This window comes from Suncus etruscus, chromosome 19 (genome assembly GCF_024139225.1).
Source record: "Suncus etruscus isolate mSunEtr1 chromosome 19, mSunEtr1.pri.cur, whole genome shotgun sequence".
NCBI classification, from domain to species: Eukaryota; Metazoa; Chordata; class Mammalia; order Eulipotyphla; family Soricidae; genus Suncus; species Suncus etruscus.
This window is the reverse complement of record NC_064866.1, coordinates 44,021,730-44,041,659: the sequence shown is the minus strand read 5'-3', so window position 1 is coordinate 44,041,659 and position 19,930 is coordinate 44,021,730. Positions and strand designations below refer to the sequence as shown.

Below are 19,930 nucleotides of genomic sequence, written 5' to 3'. Positions count from 1 at the left end.
GGGGACCGGGACGCGTCCGGACCGAAGATGGCACCGCCCACGGGTGGCTCGGCCGCGGCGGCGGGGACGGCGGCGGCCTCGGAGGCGAGCCGGGAACCGGACCCCGTCCCGGCCGCCGTGCTGTTGTCCGTGCACGCCGCCGTGCGGCCGCTGGACGCGGGTCCGGAGGCCGAGGCGCCGCTGCGGAGGCTGCAGCTGGTCGCGGAGCCCGCGCGGCCCGGGTGCTTGCGGCTGCGGCTGCTGCGGGGCGCGGGGCCCGGGGCGGTGAGTGCGAGCGCGGGGCGCGGGGCTCCGGGAAGGAAGCCTGGTCCGCGGCTGCTGTCCCGGTGGGCGTGCTCGGCGGGCCGGGCCCCCGCCTAGTTGTCGTCTGCGCTGCAGGTCCCCCTGGAATGGCCCCTGGAGTCGGTCTCGTACGTGGTCCGGAGCCCCCACCTGCACGAGCTGCGGCCGCCGCCCGGAGGCCCCGGGGCCCTCCGCCTGCACTTCCCCGACCTTCTGGAGGCCCAGCAGTGGGCCGCCCTCGTCCGCGGAGCCGCTGCGGAGGGACAGAGCGGTCGGTGCCGGGGACTTGCGGCCACAGTCCGGGAGGGTCGGGGCTCCGAGAGCCGAGCCCGCTCGTCACGCCCATTGTTTAGTTAGGGTGCGAGGAAGGCCCGGAAGAGAGACAGTGGGGACGAAGAGCCCGGCAGGGAATCAGGGTCTTCGTTGGTTGGACACTGGGGCCATGGGAAAGTGCTGGGCAGCATCGACAGACATATTTTGCTTGGACTGGCACGGGGCTGCAGCTCAGGATTTGCCTAGGGCATGTTAGGGTTACAGTCCCAGCACCACATATTGTATTGTCTAAGTACCAAGGGTAACCTGAAGACTGCCGGGTGGGTGGGGTGGGACCCAACACCACAAGAAAAATAATGGTAGAGTGGCTGGAACGGTGGCGTGGAGCAGTAAGGCGCCAGCCTAGGACGGACTGTGGTTCCATCCCCCAGAGTCCCAACGGTTCCCCCAAGCCGGGAGCAGTTTCTGAGCACAGAGCCAGGAGTAACCCCTGAGGGTCACCGGGTGTAGCCCAAAAAACAAAAACAAAGAAGGAAGATAATGGTAGAGACTGGGGCATTGGTGTGGGTGGTGCATATGGTCAGGGACAGATGGGGAGTGGCTGGTGGGCCAGGCTAGGTTTGTGACTGATGGGAAAGTTGGTGGTGGGCCCCGGAAGGTGAGGGGTGAGATATTTAGAGTGTCGCTGCCAGGTCCTGGGCCTACCTAGGAGAAAGTACCTACATTCCCGTGCCCATGGTTGGGGCAATGGGACCGGGTGGAAGCAAAGGTCTGTTGAGGTGAAGAGTTCTGGTAGAGGTCAACCAAGGTCACCGGGAGACATTCTGGCAGGGAGAAGGGACAATACTCTTCTGAGAAGAGCTGGAAGTGTTGGGGCCAGAGTGGTAGCAAGGGAGTTTGCCTTGCACATGGCTGACCCAGAACGGACAGACGCGGGTTCGATCCCGGGCATCCCCATATGGTCTCAAGCCAGGAGCGATTTCTGAGTGCAGAACCAGGAATAACCCCTGAGCCACCCTCGGGGAGTGGCAAAAAAAATAAAATAAAAAGTGCTGCAGGAGGGTAGAAAGAAAGCTCAGGAGGCTGAGCTTCAGGGAGCCAGGCTACCTTGCACTCCTCAACCAGCTGCATGTGGGCACTCAAGGCAGTTCTGCCTCTTGGAACTCGGAAGTGCTGAGAGTGGGGTCTGCCAAGGCCTCAGGAATCACCATCCAAAGCCTAGTTTGGGAGCTGCAGGTCTAGGGCTTGTTTCTCACTCCCTGCCAGGCTCAAGATCCACCCTTAGGTTACAGTGAGTGGTGTGGGAGCCCGCAGCACCCCCTCTGAAAGGACAGGCAGGAATTTTGTGTGAAATAGGGCAGCTTTAACTGTTCTGGGCTCATAGAGGACTTTTGGGTTTTCACGGTCCGTGCACAGAGATGGTGTGAAGCAGGGGAATGGTGGGGCTCAGTGGGAGCCTTCAGCCCACTTGCCTCTTCCCCCTAGATGGTAAGAGCTCACGCCCTGGCCCTGGCCTAGCAGCATGTCCTGTTTCCCCACCTGCTCCTCTTAGAGCCACCCCACCCAAAGTGGATGCGTCTTACAGCTCTACAGACTTAGTGGAGAAAGGTAAAGGACAGGTGTTGGGGTGGGTTGGGTGGCTTGTGCTCAGCCATGTGGCTCTTCTCTTCCTCTCTCTCTCTCCAGAGGAACTGGCTGGGCGCCTGGCTCATGCCATTGCAGTGGGGGACACACAGGGTGCTGGGGAAGCAGCAGCCATCTTGGCCCGCCAGCATGCAGCTCTCAAGGTCTGGCTCCAAGAGGCCAGTTTCACGGCTGGACCCATCAGGTGAGGCCTGGCCTGACCTCAGCCCTCCCCACCCCACAGCCCTGGTTCTGTCCCTGCCTCACCCCAACTCTGGTCCAGGCTGCAGGTCACTGTAGAGGACGTGGCGTCCTCTGCCCGTGTTGTGCTTCAGGTTCACCCCCACCACACTGTAGCAGCCCTCCAGGAGCAGGTGCGTGAGGGGGTGGACCGTCCAGGGAGGTGGCCAGCTCCAGCCCACCCCCTGACCTCCCCTCTGGCTTCAGGTCTTCTCTGAGCTGGGCTTCCCTCCAGCTGTGCAGCGCTGGGTCATCGGAAAGCGTCTTTGTGTGCCTGAGCTCAGCCTGGCATCCTATGGTGTCTGGCAGGATGGGGACCCTGCTTTCCTTTACCTGCTCTCAGCCCCACAGGAAGCTGCAGGTCAGTCATTGACGAGGTCTGAGGACAGTGACCGGTGTGGAGCCCAGTCTGGCCTGAGTTCACTCCTGTTGTTGCAGGACCCAGTCCGCCACATCCTCAGAAGTGCAGGGAGCTAGGGAATTGGCTCCCTCAGTTGCTGCGGCTGCCCCAGGCTCCTCAGCTGGTCAACAGCAGCCTTCCCAGCCCCCTTCAGGTGGACAGGGGCTGGGAGACAGCAGGCAGGCGGGTGGGTGGGCGGGCCCCTGGCACCTGGGGAGCATCTATCCTTGTTGCACCTCCCTCTCTAGCCAGGCTGGTCCTGCCCATCCTGCACCTTCATCAACCTCGTGAGTAGGCCGAGCTGTGAGATGTGCGGTACCCAGAGGCCCTGTGCCTGGGACAGCCATCTATCCCCCAAGGTAGGGTAGGGGGCAGAAGTGAAGGGGGACAGGAAGGTGGGAGAGGGGCAGGACAGTGACCATCTCCCTCTGTTCCAGGTCGCACGGAGAGAGGGTGGCCTCTCCCTCCAAGGCCCACAGCCCCTGGACTCCCACTTGAACCCCTAACTAGCAGGAAGGATTGGCAGCCTTTGTTTAAGACACTGATGGGCTTGAGTGATAAGACAGTGGGGAAAGCACTTGCCTTGCACCAGACCTACACAGGTTCAACGCCCATATCCTAGCGTCCCCCCAAGCACCACTAGGAGTGACTCCTGAGTGAAGTGCCAGAAGTAACCCCTGAGCATCATCAGTCATGACCACTAAAACTAAAAATTCTTGTAAAAAAGATGCTCAGAGGAGGTAAAAAGATAGCACAGCAGGTAGGGCACTTACCCTCATATATCCAGCTGACCAGGGTTGGGTCTCTGGCATCCCAACTAAAAACCCAAATAAATAAAAGATGCTGTGAACCAGCTGGTGCCCGTTTCTGTACACGGGAGGTCATGGGCTGTGTCACTGGCCCTTCTCCTCTGGGATACCATTCCCCTAAACCAGGGTCTCAAACTTGCGGCCCTCGGGCTGTGTATAGCATTTTGTGGCCCTGCCCTAGAGGAATCTTTTTTGTTTTGTTTTAGTTGTTTGGGTCACACCCCCAATGTTCAAGGCTTACTACTGACTTTGCACTCAAGGATCACCCCGACCTTGCCTCCTGCAGTCCTCAGGTAAATTGAGTTTGAGACCCCTGCCCTAAGCGGACTTAACTAGGACCATCCTTTTCCCCTAGCTTAGCTGACCACCCACTGACCTGTGCTGTAGGATGCGGTGCCCCCTTCTATCCAAATCCTTCCCAACATCTCTGCTACCAAACTCTGCCCTAAGTAGCTAACTGTCCACCAGCCCCCCCCCCCACTCTGACCAGGCTCCACCCTCATTTGCCATGTTGCCCACCAGACATCCTTGGGGGCTTTGCATGCTTGCCCTGCAAACCTACATTCACATTAAGCACACACTCGATTGTGTGTTTTGAGAAACTTAATTTATTCCCATGATTGGGGCTAAAGTTTCTGGAGTCTGAGCTCAGGCTCCTGCCCCCTTGCCTCACGTATCCGAGGAAAAGGGTCCTGGCCACGGTGGCCTGATGACGGTAGCTCCTGTCAAGGCAGGAGAGCAAGCAGGCCTCGAACAGGATCATTTGGGCGGTCGATAGGCCAGTTTCCGGCTCTTGAGGACTGACCACTTGTGCCTCTTCATGGCGTAGACCAGGGGCAGCAGCAGGCCCATCATCATCAGCATCTGGGGGGGAGCAAGACTGGCTCAGCACTCGGGAGTAGGAGCTTCCCACTTTTCAGCCCCTTGCCGGCCCTGCCTTACGCCTTACCTTGAGCCCCATCCGCTTGCGATGGTCGTGCTCGGGCTCCGACGCCCAGCGCAGGAAGGTGCACACGTCTTTGGCCACCTGGGACATGGTGGCCGGGGTGCCTGTGCAAGGAGAGAGGTGAGGGGAAGTGTCCCCAGGGGGTGGGCAGGGAAAGAGGGTATCTAGTCCCCTCTGACCCTTGGGTGGCGGCTCACCGTCGTCGAACTCCAAGACCTCGTTGTAGATGGGAGGGGCCATGCCGATGGCCTGGCCGGGGAAGTAGGGGTTGAAGTAGAGCCCCTCGCGCAGAGACACGCCGGTGGGAGGGTCGCAGTAGCCGGTGAGCAGAGAGAAGACGTAGTCCTCGCCTCCGTGCCTGGGAGCGAGCGAGGCCGAGCTCAGTCCCGCAAGGGGCCCGGCCCGGCGCCGCCCTTGCCCTTTCCCTTTGGGCCGGCCGCCCTCACCGACCTGGCCCTGACGATGTAGCTGAGGTCCGGGGGCAGCGCCCCGTTGTTGGCGGCGCGGGCCGCCTCGGGGTTCGGGTAGGGCTTGGGGAAGTAGTCGGACAGCTTCCCGGGCCGCATGAACATCTCGCCGTCGTCGTTGGGGCCGTCCTGCACCTCCACCTCCTGGGCCAGCGCCTTGGCCTCCTCCTCGGAGTAGCACACGCCGACCAGGTGGCGGTAGGCCACGTAGTCCATGCTGTGGCACGACGAGCACACCTGCTTGTACACCTGGAAGCCGCGGCGGATGCTGCGGGCGAGGGGCGGCCGGTGAGCGTGTGTGCCCGCCCGGCGCGGGCCCTCCGCTCGCCCGGCCCCCGCGCGCCCTTACCTGGCGTGGTCCAGCGAGGCGAGGAGGCCGCGGTGCGTCCACGCGTAGCCCGGCGGGTGCAGCTCCAGGTCGCTGGCGCTCACGGCCGACTGCAGCGCCGCCGCCAGCCCCGCGCCCCCCGCCGCCAGCACGCCCAGCGCCGTCAGCGCCACCCGCCGGCCCCGCGCCGACCCGGACCCGGCCCCGGCCCGCGACCACAGCGCCGCCGCCTGCAAGAGCCGAGCCGCCAAGGTCAGCGCGGACGGACGGAGGGAAGGACGGAGGGACGCAGGGACGGAGGGAGAGCCGGGGACGGCCGCGCACCCGCCGCCCCGCACCGCCCGCACCCGGAGCGGTGACCTTCAGGGCCGCCCGCCCGCCCCGCTCACCTGCGGCGCCCGCCACGCCAGCGCCCCGGGCCGCGCGCCGCCCAGCAGCCCCCGCGCCCCCGCGCCCCGCCGACACAGCACGGCGCCGCGCAGGGGAGCCGAGGCCGAGGCCGCCGCCGCCGCCGCCGCCGCCGCCGCCGCCGCCGCCGCCGCCGCCATCTTGGCCGTCTGCAGCGCCGCCGCGCACCGCGCCGACCTCCCGTCGGCCCCGCGCCCCGCGGGAGGCGAGACGTCTCGCGAGAGCCGGGGCGGGGCCGGAGGGCGGGGCCTCGGCGGCGGGAACGCCCTCGGTCGGGAAGCCAGGCGAGGGCCGCGGCCGGTCCGGGGCGGGGTCTCGGTGAGAAGGGGCGTGGCCTCGGCAGTGGGGCGGAGCTCGGGGGAGCGAGGCGAGGACGACGGCCGTGATGGACTGGGCGGGGCCCCAAGGGCACTGGGCGGGGCCTCCAGGAGTGGGAATGACCTCGGGGAAGCGAGGTCAGGATCAGGACGGCGGCCGGCCGGGGCGGGGCCTCAGGGAGAGGGGCGTGGCCTCCGCGTTGGGCCGGAGCTTGGGAGCGGAACGAGGACAGCGGCTGGGTTCCAGAGTCGGGGCGGGGCCTCGACGAGAGGGGCGTGGCCAGGGAAGGAGGGGGCCTCCAGAGTGGGAACGACCTCGGGGAAGCGCGGCGAGGACGGCGGCCGGGGCGGGGCCAGCGAGAGGGCGTGGCCTCTGACATAGGGGCGGGGCGGGGCGAAGGGACTCGGTTCCCGCGATCGGGCTGTCAAGGTCCCGGAGCCAGGTGGGGCTGGAGCGAGCGGACAGCGTGGAGGGCACTGGCCTTGGACCCGCTGACCCGACTTCCGTCCCGGCATCGGAGCACTGCCAGGAGGGATTCGTGAGTGCAGAGCCACGAGTAATAATGCAAGAGCACTGCCAGGCGCCTCAACGAAAGCTAAATAAACAAACTATCATTAATAATAATATAATCTATTATAATATTTAACAATATAATATAGTATTGATATAATAATACTAATAATAATACCGAGACCAAGGATATCCTGGTCCTGGAGGTCTGGCTAAGTGCGCTGGGCTGGGCCCCCAAACGCCACGTGCAGGAGGACTAAAGGTGGCACCCCTCCAGTCTCAACGTCCTGGTCTCCTTCATCCCTGTGGCTCTTACCCTGCTCAGGATCCCAAATGGAACAGCTATGAAAGTAGACGACAAAGGACCGCACCAAAGAATTGAAAAAAAATACTGATGTTTTCAGAATTTTGGAAAACAACGACTCTCTTGCACAGGGGGAAAACAGAGCAAGACAAAACTGAATCTCAAAGACAACTGTTAAAATTTAATATGAATATATAAAGGGAGTGGTCAGGGAGATAGCTCAATGGGCTAAACACAGGGTTTGCATCGCAAAGACTTGCGTGTGATCTCAGGATTACCAGAGCAAAGCCAGGAACAACCACCTGTTTACCTGTAAGGTAAGAAGTTTACCTCAAACACGGACAACCCAGGTTCAACAGCCCAGCACCATATAGGGTCCTCTGAGCCCTGAATGCACAACCACGAGTAAGTGCTGAGAACTGCCACTGTGGGCCAGACATTAAATAATTAAAAAACCTAGTTCTAAATGAAGTGTTTGGATTATTTTGGTTTGCGGCCACACCTGCCAGTGCTTTAGGCTACTCCTGGCTCTGAACAAGGGGTCACTCCTTGCTGCCATGTGCAATGCAAGCATCTGGCCCCTTGTATTATCTCTCCAACTCTCAGCATATTATTATTTTCCAAAATATGATAAACTTGTATGAGTTCTTAAAAATGTAATATTTGGGGGCTGGAGAGATAGCATGGAGCTAAGGCGTTTGCCTTTCATGTAGAACGACGTAGTTCGAATCCCGGCATCCCATAGGGTCTCCCAAGCTTGCCAAGAGCGATTTCTGAGTGTAGAGCCAGGAGTAACCCCTGAGAGCTGCTGGGTGTGACCCAAAAACAAAAACCAAATCAAACCCCAAAAAACCCCTATTTTTATGCATAGCATTGTCATTTCAAAGTTATTCATATTTAAGTTTTAAACATATGTTTCAGCACCCACCACCCGAGTCAACCTGCCTCCACCAATGTTTCCAAAGCCCATCCAATGCCACCCACCCCCTTCCACCCCAGTCTGTCATCGTCTCAGGCCTGGTATTGATTTTCATTTTTTATAGGTTTTTGGGCCACATCCCACTGGATGGGATGACTGCTCAGAAATCACTCCTGGCAGGGTTCAGAGGATCTTACCTGGTGATGAGACTCAAACCCGGGTTGGCTACATGCCAGACAAATGCTTTGTATTATCTCTCCAGCCCTAGAATTTAATTTTCTTTTTCTTTTTTAGGTTTATGGGCTACATCCAGTGGTGCTCAGGTATCACTCCTGGTAGGGTTTAGAGTACCATACAGAGTGAGTACTGGGGATCAAACTATAGTATAAACAACTTGGTGTTATTTATTTAGTTTTTGTTTTTTTTTTTTGTTTTGTTTTTTTGGGTCCCACCCGGCAGCGCTCAGGGGTTCTGGCTCTGTGCTCAGAAATTGCTTCTGGCAGGCGCAGGGGACCATATGGGATGTGGGGATCAAACCATTCTCCTGCATGCAAGGCAAAGACCTTACCTCCATGCTATCTGTCCACCCCTTTATTTAGTTTTTTTTTGGTTTGGTTTTTGTTTTTTGGGCCACACCTGGTAGTGCTCAGGGGTTACTCCTGGCTGTCTGCTCAGAAATAGCTCCTGGCAGACCCGGGGGACCATATGGGACGCTGGGATTCAAACCAACCACCTTAGGTCCTGGATCAGCTGCTTGCAAGGCAAACGCTGCTGTGCTATCTCTCCGGCCCCCTTATTTAGTTTTTGATCCACACCTGGCAACAGCTCTCATTGGTTACTCTTGGCAGTGCCCAAGGGATCATATGGGATGATGGGAATTTAATCAGGGTCCGTCCTGGGGTTGGCCAAGTGCAAGGCAAACACTATACCCACTGTGCTACCCCTCCAGACCCCTATAAGCATTTAAAAAAAATAAAAACAAATCTGAAATCTGGGGCCAGAGAAATGATACAGTGGGTAGGGCATTTGTCTTTCGAACAGTAGACCCAGGTTAGATTCCCAGCATCCCATGTAATTGTAATCCCTTGGGCAATTCCAGGAGTAATTATTGAATACAGAGTCGGGAGTAACCAACCCTTGAGCACCGCAGGGTGCTTAAACAAAGCAAAAATATGAACCTTGATGAAAAAAATTAAAAGCATATTAAATTATAAAATTAAAAACTTATAGACTAAGTCATAAACATAATAGACTAAGAGAATTCTGTCCTTTCAACAAAGAGGGCACAGCTGGCAGGGCACTTGCCTTGCACTCAGCTGACTGGGAGAGGCTTGAGGGGCAGGAGACAGCTGCAGCAAGCAACTAGCCAGGACCACAGGACTGTATCTGAGGCAGTGGGAGCTGGGGCAGTCAGTGGGGTTGCCCCAGGCAGAAGCCTGGAAAAGAGCGGGCACTCCCAGGCTCTAGGATAGGGTAGCAGACCAGACTGGGCAAAAAAAGGTCAACATGTGTGTGCGTCAGGCCTGGATGGGCCAGGGTGCCAGGGTGTCTGAGGTTGCCCCACTGATTTTCCCATCCTCACCCCAATGTTCGGTGTGATGCCCAATGTTGAAGACACCCCCCAATGTTGAAGGCCTCTGGCTCCATCCACCAGACCTGAGAGTCTGGGAATTTTTACTACCAGCTTCTGCAACCTGTATCTCCCAGGGCAGACCCTGAGGGTGCAACACAACCTGAGCCCTGGACAATGTACTGGCTACCCTCTGCTCAGGCAGTGGGGAGGCCAATGAAACTTAAGGGCTTCCAGAGCCGTGACTGCTCCCTATGCTCAGTTCCTCACTGGCCCTGGCACCTTGCTTGATATAAGTGACTGGGAGCAGGTTATGCTCATGCAACCCAGTTACCAGCTACCATGAGTCTTGCTTGCTGTCTGTGTCCGAGCGTCACCAGGTGTGGTGGAAAAAAAAAAAAAAAGGCATGGCAGGGGAAGATCCCCACACTCCAGGAGTGTCAGTTCCAGACAGAAAGTATCTTTAGGGGCTGGGAGATAGGAAAGGAGAAGGGTGATTTGCACATGGCCGATCCAGGTTCAATCTCTGGCATCCCATAAGGTCCCGAGCCTGCCAGGAGTGATTGAGTGCAGAGCCAGGAGAAACCCCTGAACACTGCCAAAACAAAAGTATCCCAAAACAAAAGTATCTTCAGGCTCTAGTGATCCCAAGGGTAGCTGGGAAGTAGCAGGTCAGAGCTTGGGCCTCGCAGACACCCATTAGTGAGGCCAACAGTGGCTCTGTGGAGAAAATACCCCAAAAAAGTTCTCCAGAATATGTCCTGGCGTAACAGCATCTGACTGCCAGACTGGACAGTTCCAGGTACTTGGAGGCCCCCAGGGGAGGAGACAGCCTGGTCGAAATGCACGCAGGCGGGCCCGGAGAGATAGCACAGTGGAGTTTGCCTTGCAAGCAGCCGATCCAGGACCAAAGGTGGTTGGTTCGAATCCCGGTGTCCCATATGGTCCCCCGTGCCTGCCAGGAGCTATTTCTGAGCAGACAGCCAGGAGTCACCCCTGAGCACCGCCGGGTGTGGCCCAAAAACCAAAAAAAAAAAAAAAAAAGAAAAAAAAAAAGAAATGCACGCAGGCAAGGGGCGAGATGTCACTTGACGACACCGGCACTTTGTTTGTAGGGGCCACGCCATGCTCTGTGGCCCCAAGTGTGGTGATTGGAGGTGTGTGTGTGTGTGTGCATTCGTATGTGTGTGTGATATGGGGGGGTGGGCTGGCTGCAGACTCCTGCCCCTGATTCTATTTCTGTTTTATCTCTGGGCTTGAGTTCTTGAGCTGAGATGTTCTGCTGAGCCTGACTCAGGTCTTAGTCCCCGGGAGCCCAAAGTCACATCAACTTGGGGATCCCTTGAGGGTGTCTGGGTCACAGAGCACTTTTTTGAGCACCAGTCCCAGTATGAAATGAGGTTCCCATACCCCTTCCCCTCCTCAGACCTTCACTCACTGATGTGGGGAGACTCCTGGAGGTCTCTGAGGGGTACCCTGAGCTTGTTCCTACAGGGGAGCCCTAACTTGAGCCGGACTCTGTGCCTGTTCCTGCAGCTCCTGGCTAAAGGCCCCTTCTCTGAGGCACTTGTGGACACCGGCACTTTTTAACAGACTTTACTCCAGGGTACCAGCACCCGGAGTACCCCTGAGTGCAGACTCCAAACCAAACAACAAATACTGGCTTTCAAGAGCGAGGGAGTTTGGTTAGGTCATAGAAAGGAGCACTGTGACAATGAAAGTGGGAAATGATCACTCCGGACAAGGACTGGGTGCTGGAAGGGGATAACGTGATAAGCATATTACCCCTTCAACAACAATATTACAAACCAGTCTTGAAAATGAAAAACAGAGAGAGAAGAGAGAGAGAAAAAAATGTCTGCCAGAGGCAGGTAGGGGAGAGGGCGGGAGGGAAAATGGGACATTTATGGTGGAAAAGGAGCACTGGGGAAGGGTGTTGGACATTGTGAGTGAAACTGAATCTTGAACAACTTAGTAACTTTAACTCCCATGGTCAATTAAATAATTTTATTAAAAAAACAAAGACAGCTGTTCTTTCTGGTATATCAGCCAACCAGTCTCTGTGGCCAACTGAGGCTGGCCTGGAGGTGCTGGCAGGGGGGCACCTGTGAAGAGGGGAGGCCCCTGGGCAGAGGCACTGAAGCCTCCCTCCAGGATGCCTCCCAGGCTGCTGCTGCCTCGGCTCCCACTTGGCTCCAGCCCATGCCTGAGCTGCTCCTTTCCTGCCCCTTATACCTCAGGAGCACGCACCAGGACCTCCCAATCCCTGCCAAGGCTCCCCCCAAACTGAACTGTGTGAGAACAGAGTCCTCTTCACTGGCTCCCCAATGCACAGCTCAGGCCAGCAGCCCTTGTGGAGGTAGGAGACCAATGCCCTGTTTATTCCTGAAGACAGCAAGGATGCCGGAGCTCTGGGTGGGCATGTCCTGCCCCGCTGCCCAGCGCCTCACTTCCAGAAGAGCACGTTCCAGAAGAGCAGCCAGCAGGGATAGAGGCCCAGTGCGAGCAGCGGAAAGAGCAGGGATCCATAGATGTGGTGCTCCAGCACACCCTGAGCCAGCGCCGTCAGGAAGAGCTGCCAGCCCTCGGCTAGTGTCAGCGGCGCCTCCTGCAGCTCCCGCCACAGAAACAGGCTGCCCAGGAGAGTGGCCACTGGGCTGGTCAGCACCAGCAGGATGGCGTAGAGTGCCCTGTGGGGGAGAGCAGGCTCAGAGGGGGCTCCGTGCCAGGCCAGGTAATAGGAGACAGAGCGGAAAAGTAACGAGACGTGAATTTGTGTGTGTGTGTGTGTGTATGGGGAGGATTTGCGACCTGCACGTACCGGGGCCCCCGGGGCTCGGCGAGGGCAGCAGTGGGCACCATGGTGATGGCCAGCAGGAAACCCAGCGAGAAGTTCATGAGGGTGATACAGGCCAGCTGCAGGGCCAGGTAGATGAGGGCGCCCAGCTTTAGCGCCATCCAGCCCCGGTCTGAAGCTTGCGCGTTCACCACCCTGTAAAACAACGTGTCGGGAGGCGGCCCACTCGCTGCAGCCCACCCAGCCCCGCCTCAACTTACCAGTGGGTGTTGTGTGGCAGCGCCAGGCCAGCCGCGTAAATGGCCAGCAGGGTCAGTACCACAGCCTCGGCCTCGGCCACGGGAAAGTGCTGTGTGGCCACATGCTGGCTCAGCACTGGCAGCACATAGAGCGCTACACCCATGGCCTGCGAGATGATCACGGGAGCCACGAGTGAGGCCAGCCCCACTCCCTGTCGGGGATACAAGCACACAGGTCTCAGTGCTGCCCTTGCTGCCCTGGCGCCCATCCCTGCTGCATAGGTCTCCCTCACCTGTGTGGGGGCCAGGGCAGGGCCAGGCCCAGAGGGGCTGGCAGCCTCCTCACTACCCACGCCAGCCTCGTGCAGTTGCATCCACAGCTCCAGAGCGTGATCTGGTCAAGGAGCCCACAAGGATGACGGCACATTGAGGGGAGCTATGGTGGGCGGAGAAGCCAGGGCCTACCCAACCTCCTAACCCGAGGACGGGGTGCTCCCGGGCGGGACTGACGGGGACCACGAGGGGCCACAGTGAGTAGTATAGCGGGAGGATATCTTGAGGCCAAGGACCAGGAGCAGGAAGCCAGCGGCGGGTGTGTAGAGACCGATGGAGACGAAGCGGGACAGACCGGGGAGCAGGTAGAAGAAGAAGGACTGGTGCAGGCGTTCCAGGAGGTGGTTGAGCTTGCGGAACATGCCCTCCAGAGCCCTATGGGGCATGATGGGAGGTCACAGCCAGGCAGGCCTGGAAAGGCACAGGCGGGAGGGCGGAAGGGGAAGGGGGAGGGGGACTTACTTGCCCACAGCCACCAGGTCATACTTATACTGGCGGAAGCTGTTGATGCCGCGGAGGGTCAGGGCCTCCACGCGGTAGCGCAGGAAGAGGCCGTGGGGGCCATGTGGGCGGCCGGAGGCCTGCTGCAAAACCATGAGCAGCAGCGTCTGCAGACCCTGCAGTGGCCCGTCCGCTGACGTCCAGTCCTGCGGCTGCAGCTAGAGGTTTGGAGACACGGTCAGGTAAAGCTCATAGAATATGACCCCTGCCTGATGGGGCCAGAGGGTCGGGGAACGGGGTTGGGGCCCACCTTGCCCTGCAGCGTGCACAGCAGGCCCCCTTTCTGGCAGAAGGTCTGGAAGAGGTTGAGTAGGTCAAGGTTGGGCAGCTGCCCGTTGAGGCCCTCCACTACCACGTCAAGGCTCGTGATCACGTCACTGTTCAGTTCCAGGGCCACAGCTGCCTGGATAGCCCCGGCCCGGCCCTGTAGCGGGGATGACTGCATACCTGAAGGGACAGGGGTGTGAGTGCCTGTGAGGGGGGACGCGCAGGAGCTCTGGGAAGGACTAGGGTATAGGCGGGACACACCCACCGGTAACGTTGACATCATGGTAGGCTTCCAGCCACGCCTCAGTGCCCAGCAGATCATGATCAGTTACCAGGAAGATGATGTCTTTGGCCCAGTAAATCTGCCCTGGAGGTCAGATGCAGGGTCAGACAGAAGGGCCTGCTAGGACCCAAGAACGAGCCTTTCCTTCCCACCAAGGCAGCAGCACGCTCCCCGCCTACCCCGAAAGTGGGCCGCGAGGGCCAGCAGCAGACCCACGGCCTGGCTGTTGGTTGCGTCCGGGCTACAGGGCACGGTGAGCACCAGGGACTCGGTGCTGGCGGAGCGAGGGGCGCGGAGGATGCCATACACGTTGGTCCCGGACACCATCTGGGCGGGCGGGCGGGTGGAGCTGGTCAGGGTGGCCCCAGAACACTTGATCTCTTTGGGGCCGGAGTGGTGGGGCAAGTGGTAGGGCGTCTACCTTGCCTGCATTAGCCTAGGATGGACTGTGGTCCGATCCTCCGACGTCCCATAGGGTCCCCCAAGCCAGGAGCGATTTCTTTCTTTCCTTTCCTTTTCTTTTTGTTTTTGGGTCACACCCAGCAGCGGTCAGGGGTTCCTCCTGGCTCTAGGCTCAGAAATCGCTCTTGGCAGGCCTGGGGGGACCCTGTGGGATGCCATATGGGATTGGAACCACCGTCCTTCTGCATGCAAGGCAAACGCCCTCCGTCCATGCTGTCTCTCAGGCCCCACTCCCAGACCTCCAGATTCGTCCCTGGGACTGGACCCACAAGTGGGGCCAGGTTCCAAGACAAGGCCCCGCCCACAGACCTCCAGACACGCCCCAAACTCTAGGCCACACCCAGACACCATCAGACTCCGCCCCCCGGGAAGTCCTGGCCCCGCCCCCAAAGCATCAGCTCCGCCCCCGAAACTGGATCCAGTCAGTCTCCCTCGTCAAACGCCGGGTGGCCCCGCCCCCGGAGGCAGGCGGACCCGCCCCTGGGACCCAGCCCCGCCCCAAACCGCAGGCCCCGCCCCTCAAAGGCCAGACCCGGGGATGCCCGGGGACAGGAGGCCCCGCCCCGAAACCTCAGGTCCCGCCCACCCGCCCAGCTCCTCCAATGCCAGGCCGGGGACCGCCCCGGGCCCCGCCCACCCCTCCCCTCCGCCCCGCCCCTTACGTATCGCTCGCGGGCCTCGTCGGGGAAGGGCAGCGTGCGGGCGAAGCGCTGCGTGTGCACCTCGAGCCCCACGCCGCGCATGGCGCGCTCCAGCCAGGCCGCCGGCAGCGCGCCCGCCTTCCGGCGCTGCGCCGCGAAGTCCCTCGCCCAGGCGCGCGCGCGCTCGCCGCCGGCGAACTGCTCCTCCACCATGGTGGAGCCCATGGCGTTCTCCGACATGTAGGTGCGCTGCGTGAGCGGCGGGAAGGCCAGCGCCAGCAGCCACGCCGCGCCCGCCAGGTAGCTCAGCGCGCTGCGGGGGGGACGCGACGGTGAGCGGGCGCTCGGGACGGAGCGGTCCCAACCCCGGCCCCGGCCCCGCCGCCGCCGCCGCCACTCACCACAGCGGCGCGTTCAGCCGCAGCACCAGGCGCACCAGCGCGCGGCGGCGCGCCGGGTCCGACAGGAGGCCCATGCCCGCGGCTCCCCGGCCCGTCTCCGCCGCCCCCGCCGCCACTTCCGGTCATGGCGCCACTTCCGGCCCCGCCCCCAGGCCCGCCGTTGCTCTCGGAGCCTTAGCGCGCGCGACTCCCCGCTGGCAGAGGTGCCCAGGGCGACCGGACCTCCGATGCCCCGAGCGAGAGCCCGACGAGAGGCCAAAGCGCAGCAGGCTTCCCCCAAGCAGGGACTCTCGCCTGGCGTGCCCCCGGGGAGCACTTGCATCTAGGACTGGGGACTGGCAATTTGTTGTGCTGGGCTTCCTCCCGGCTCTACCCTCGGACATCGCTCCAGCCAGCCTCGGGAGACCCTACGGGATGCGAACCAACGTCCTTCTCAATGCAAGGCAAACGCCCCACCTCCGTGCCATCTCTCCGGCCCGAGTCTAGCAGTTTTAGAGCACAGCACCCAGCAGTATGGCTGCTAGCTCAGCCAAGCCCGAAGGCTGGACAGCCCAAAAGGCTACTGTGTGTGTGTGTGTGTGTGGGGGGAAACGTCTGTGGCCGGGGCACCCCCTCCATGCAAGGGTCGAAGTAGTTAAAGGTAAGGCTGCAGGGGCCGGAGAGATAGCACAGCGGTAGGGCTTTTGCCTTGCAAGCAACCTGCCCAAGAGGGACCTGGTTCGATTTCTGGCATCCCATATGGGCCCCCAGCCTGCCTGGGGCGATTTCTGAGTGCAGAGCCAGGGTATGGCACCGCAGGGTATGGACCCAACAACCAATCAATAAAAAAACTTTTTGTAGCTATTTCTCCAACACTCGTCACTCTTTGTAGCGAGCTCCATGTAGAATGCTGGACCTTCCAGCGCTCCTCTCGTCTGCAATTACTGCAAAAATGTCTTTCATTTTTCTTAAAACCCATAGATGAGTGAGACCATTCTGCGTTTTTCTCTCTCTGATTTCACTCAGCATAATAGATTCCGTGTACATCCATGTATAGGAAAATTTCATGGCTTCATCTCTCCTGACAGCTGCATAATATTCCATTGTGTATATAGACCACAGTTTTTTTAGCCATTCATCTATTGAAGGGCATCTTGGTTCTTTCCAGAGTCTGGCTATGGTAAATAGCGCTACAAAGAATATAAGTGTGAGAAAGGGATTTTTGTATAGTATTTCTGTGTTCCTAGGGTATATATATCCCTAGTAGTAGTATAGCTGGATCATATGGGAGCTCAATTACCAGTTTTAGGAGGAATCTCCATATCACTTTCCATAAAGGTTGGACTAGACAGCATTCCCACCAGCAGTGAATAAGAAGAGTTCCTTTCTCCCCACATACCCGCCAGCACTGCTTATTGCCATTCTTCGTGATGTGCGCCAATCTCTGTGGCGTGAGATGGTACCTCATAGTTGTTTGGGTTTGCATCTCTCTGATGATCAGTGATGTGGAGTATTTTTTCATGTGCCATTTGGCCATTTCAATCAACAAAATTTTAAAAGGAAATAAAAAGGCAAGGCTGCAGTTGAACCGTCTCATATTGGAGCCCCAGGGAAGCAGGATATGTAGGAGTTTCATTTTGACCACAATCAGCCTGTAGGACACCCCCCACCCAACCCCCGTGCTGGTAGTGACAGTACCTTGACAGTGAAGACCAGACCCTAAAGCCCAAATTCTGGCTCACCCTGGCAGGCCCCATCTTACTGACTCAACTGCCTGAAAAAAATTTCTACATTTTTTGGGGGGGGCCCACACCTGGCGACGCTCAGGGGTTATGGCTAGCTGTACTCAGAGATCACTCCTGGCAGGCTCAGGGGACCACATGGGATGCCGGTATTTGAACCGCTGCCCGAACTGGGCCGGCTGAGTGCAAGGCAAACGGCCTACCGCTGTGATATCTGTCTGGACCCCTCTCTTGAAGCTTCTTTGAGTGCCAGGGAACAAACCCAGGGCTTTATCTCTGCAAGACAGGCACTTGGGCCTCAGAGCCCCATCTGAGACCTCTTTTTGCTACAAGCAGCGACATGCTTCCCTTCCTCTCCCGCAGACTCAGAGCCTGATATTACATAAGAACTAACGGACTTCACGCGTGAGGGCGAGGGGCTGAGCCGCCAGCCGGCCAGGGAGCAGGTGTGTAGGTCCAAAGAGTGATCCTCGAAAGGCTTTATTGCGGACGGGGGTGGGGGGGACAGGGGTCAGTCCCCCAGCAGGAGCGAGGCCTCCCGGACGTGCTGCCGCACCACGCGGTCCAGCAGGGCGTGCACGTCCCGCGCGGCGTGGGCAGCGGCGTCCAGCACCTGCGCCAGGTGGTCCTCGTGCAGCCGGGCGTCCATCTCCAGCAGCGCGATCTGGCCCGAGGCGGGCAGCAGCGCCAGGGCCAGCTGGGGGCCGCCGGCCGCCTCCTCGACGTGGCTCAGGTCGGCCAGCGGCGTGCCGTCCACGAAGCCGGCCGAGCAGGCGCACACGAAGTCGCGCATGGGGATGCCCGCGTCCAGGACGGCCAGCGTGGCGGCGTTCACGCAGGCCGCGTAGGTACCGCCGTCCGCCTGCAGGACCTGCGGGGAGAGTGACCCCAGGAGAGTGACCCGCCTCCCGCACCTCTTCTGTCCCTCCTGTCCCCCCGCAGCGCCCGCACACCTGCACGTAGATGTCGATCTGGGAGCGCGGGTGCAGCTGCGTGAGGATGGCCGCCTCGAAGGTCTGGCGCAGTTGCAGGCCCAGCTCGCAGGACTTGCGGTCCCCGTGCGGCCTCCGCTTGCGCTCGCCGGTGCTGAAGGTGGCCGAGCTGTACTGGCAGTTCACCAGCGCCCGGTCGGGCAGGGCGCGGGCTCGGGAGCCCCGGATCTGGGGTTGGGGGAAAAGACGCGTCAGCCCCATCAGGGCACCCTCTCCAACTGCCCACGGCAGCCTCACTTTTGACACGGGTGCGGGTAGGTTTTTGCCATCAGGAGCTCATCTCGTTTGGCTCATTTTTATCCTTTTCGGCGCTCAGGGGTTACTCCTGCCTCTGTGTCCAGAAATTGCTCCTGGCACGCTCAGGAAACCCATGGGGCATCGGGGATCAAACCCAGGTCCATCTTGGGTTGGCTGCGTGCAAGGCAAAAAGCCCTACCACCGTGCTATCACCCTGGCCCCTCATCTTCTGTGTTTATTTTCCTTAGTTTTGGGGGGCCACATCCAGCAGTGCTCAGGGGGCCATTATGGGACGATCAAACCCAGGCAGGTGCCTTCCTGTGCTATGTCTAGGGCCCAGGAGCTCATCTCTCCCACGACTGCTGGGCTTTGTCCTGGCTCAGCACAACATGTTCACAAGTTCTTGGCCTTGTGATGCTGCACTTCTCGCTTCTCTTCCCCAAAGCCCGGATCTGTCAACTGGTCCACAAAAGCCAGATCTCTGGGACACTGATCTTAAATTGGGGTGGGGGTGCCCCGGCAGCCCCCCTTCTCTGGAGACGTGCTGGGCTCCTAGACCCAGGCGCCAGGCAGCCTTCTCCCGGCACCAGCCCCTGTCAGTCAGCCCCGAGACGCGGCGATCAAACCCAGAGGGTTTAATTCCCAGGCCCCGGGATTGCAGGCCCGCCCGCCCGCCCACTCGCCTCGTGGGGGCCGTAGACCACCGCCAGCGCCTTGGTGTTGCCCTGCTCGATGTAGGCCGAGCCGTCGGCCTGCGCGAAGACGCCCATGCGCGCCTGGATCTTGCGCAGCTCCCCGGCGCGCCGCCCGTCCACCCGGTAGCCCTGGTCCGATAGCAGCTCCAGCCCCGCCATGCCGCCGCGCCGCCGGCCTTGTGCCCGCCTCCTCGCTTCCGCCGCGGACCCAAACATCCGGTAGGGGCAAGGGGACTTCCGGTAGGGGCGTACCGGCTTCCGGCTTCCTGCGCGCTTCCGGCTTTGGCGGCGTCCTGAGGTTACTCCGTCCTGACGCCACTGGGCCTTCAGCCTTGCGCTGCTGTCCCGACGCCGGCTGTGGCCCCAAGGCCTCTTTTTATTTTATTTCTTTTACTTAATTATAAATTATCATCATAAATCATAAATTATTGTTATACATTAGTGTCATACATCATAAATCATTGCTATCATACATTATTATTATACATCATAAGTTATTGTTATTGTGAATTATAATGAGTTATACTATTGTTATAAATTGTTATAAGCTTATTATAAATTATAAATTACACATCTTTATTTAAGTTCCACGATTACAAGCATGTTTGCAGTTGGGCTTCAGTCATAAACAGAATACCACCCCCTTCACCAGTGCAACCTTCCCATCACCATGGCCCCCCATCTCCCCCAGACTCCCCTGAGGTGGTGCTGATGATGGAGCCTTCAGGGTCTTACAAGGCAGGCACCATCCTTAACCCCTGTGCTACCTCCCAGCCCCAAGCCTTTCAGAATAGCCTTGATGTCCTTTTTTCATCCTGACTTGATCCTTCATCTCCTAATCGTGCACTGTAAATACTTGTTTCTCTGTACTCACATAATTACATAGAAAAAACGTGCACACATACACGAAATGTTTTTGCACACCTGGTGTTCTAGGGGCCAAACCCAGTGATGCTCGGGTAAC

General features: G+C 59.2%; 4 protein-coding genes across 4 annotated transcripts; 1 reads left to right on the top strand and 3 right to left on the bottom strand.

Annotated features, from left to right (window-relative positions):
• Positions 1-27: 27 nt before the first annotated feature.
• Positions 28-3,671, top strand: SHARPIN (SHANK associated RH domain interactor). The gene is made up of 9 exons (XM_049765640.1): positions 28-264; positions 379-553; positions 2,041-2,163; positions 2,242-2,383; positions 2,462-2,552; positions 2,626-2,779; positions 2,857-2,972; positions 3,067-3,177; positions 3,256-3,671. Exons 1-9 carry the CDS (start codon positions 28-30, stop codon positions 3,322-3,324), a joined length of 1,218 nt encoding a protein of 405 aa, XP_049621597.1. The 3' UTR covers positions 3,325-3,671.
• A 541-nt stretch (positions 3,672-4,212) lies between these two features.
• LOC125997212 (cytochrome c1, heme protein, mitochondrial) lies at positions 4,213-6,609 on the bottom strand. Its single transcript, XM_049765639.1, has 7 exons — positions 6,319-6,609; positions 5,945-6,166; positions 5,390-5,598; positions 5,024-5,308; positions 4,771-4,931; positions 4,577-4,677; positions 4,213-4,491 (listed from the first exon to the last, which is right to left on the bottom strand). Exons 1-7 carry the CDS (start codon positions 6,607-6,609, stop codon positions 4,387-4,389), a joined length of 1,374 nt encoding a protein of 457 aa, XP_049621596.1. The 3' UTR covers positions 4,213-4,386.
• Positions 6,610-11,389: 4,780 nt separating this feature from the next.
• GPAA1 (glycosylphosphatidylinositol anchor attachment 1) lies at positions 11,390-15,395 on the bottom strand. Its single transcript, XM_049765573.1, has 11 exons — positions 15,322-15,395; positions 14,942-15,233; positions 13,997-14,144; positions 13,800-13,901; positions 13,518-13,714; positions 13,229-13,425; positions 12,988-13,141; positions 12,727-12,822; positions 12,455-12,645; positions 12,219-12,389; positions 11,390-12,087 (listed from the first exon to the last, which is right to left on the bottom strand). The coding sequence occupies exons 1-11, from the start codon at positions 15,393-15,395 to the stop codon at positions 11,844-11,846; spliced, it is 1,866 nt and encodes a 621-aa protein (XP_049621530.1). The 3' UTR covers positions 11,390-11,843.
• Positions 15,396-17,491: 2,096 nt separating this feature from the next.
• On the bottom strand, positions 17,492-19,151 carry EXOSC4 (exosome component 4). The gene is made up of 3 exons (XM_049765597.1): positions 18,955-19,151; positions 17,996-18,202; positions 17,492-17,913 (listed from the first exon to the last, which is right to left on the bottom strand). The coding sequence occupies exons 1-3, from the start codon at positions 19,123-19,125 to the stop codon at positions 17,554-17,556; spliced, it is 738 nt and encodes a 245-aa protein (XP_049621554.1). The 5' UTR covers positions 19,126-19,151; the 3' UTR covers positions 17,492-17,553.
• Between the last annotated feature and the right edge of the window lie 779 nt (positions 19,152-19,930).

Bases quoted from the DNA above. Each gene is read 5' to 3' on its own strand.
- EXOSC4 (XM_049765597.1), bottom strand. From the start codon at position 19,125: ATGGCGGGGCTGGAGCTGCTATCGGACCAGGGCTACCGGGTGGACGGG. The intron at 18,203-18,954 runs GCGAGTGGGCGG...CCCCAACCCCAG, and splicing joins TGGTCTACGGCCCCCACGAG to ATCCGGGGCTCCCGAGCCCG. The intron at 17,914-17,995 runs GTGTGCGGGCGC...CTCTCCCCGCAG, and splicing joins AGATCGACATCTACGTGCAG to GTCCTGCAGGCGGACGGCGG.
- SHARPIN (XM_049765640.1), top strand. From the start codon at position 28: ATGGCACCGCCCACGGGTGGCTCGGCCGCGGCGGCGGGGACGGCGGCG. The intron at 554-2,040 runs GTCGGTGCCGGG...TCTTCCCCCTAG, and splicing joins CGCTGCGGAGGGACAGAGCG to ATGGTAAGAGCTCACGCCCT. The intron at 3,178-3,255 runs GTAGGGTAGGGG...CCTCTGTTCCAG, and splicing joins ACAGCCATCTATCCCCCAAG to GTCGCACGGAGAGAGGGTGG.
- GPAA1 (XM_049765573.1), bottom strand. From the start codon at position 15,395: ATGGGCCTCCTGTCGGACCCGGCGCGCCGCCGCGCGCTGGTGCGCCTG. The intron at 13,426-13,517 runs GTGGGCCCCAAC...CCAAACCTCTAG, and splicing joins TGTGCACGCTGCAGGGCAAG to CTGCAGCCGCAGGACTGGAC. The intron at 12,390-12,454 runs GTAAGTTGAGGC...GTTGTTTTACAG, and splicing joins CTGCCACACAACACCCACTG to GGTGGTGAACGCGCAAGCTT.
- LOC125997212 (XM_049765639.1), bottom strand. From the start codon at position 6,609: ATGCCGGGACGGAAGTCGGGTCAGCGGGTCCAAGGCCAGTGCCCTCCA. The intron at 5,599-5,944 runs GTGCGCGGCGGC...CGGCTCTTGCAG, and splicing joins GCCGACGGGAGGTCGGCGCG to GCGGCGGCGCTGTGGTCGCG. The intron at 4,492-4,576 runs GTAAGGCGTAAG...GCTCCCCCCCAG, and splicing joins GCAAGCGGATGGGGCTCAAG to ATGCTGATGATGATGGGCCT.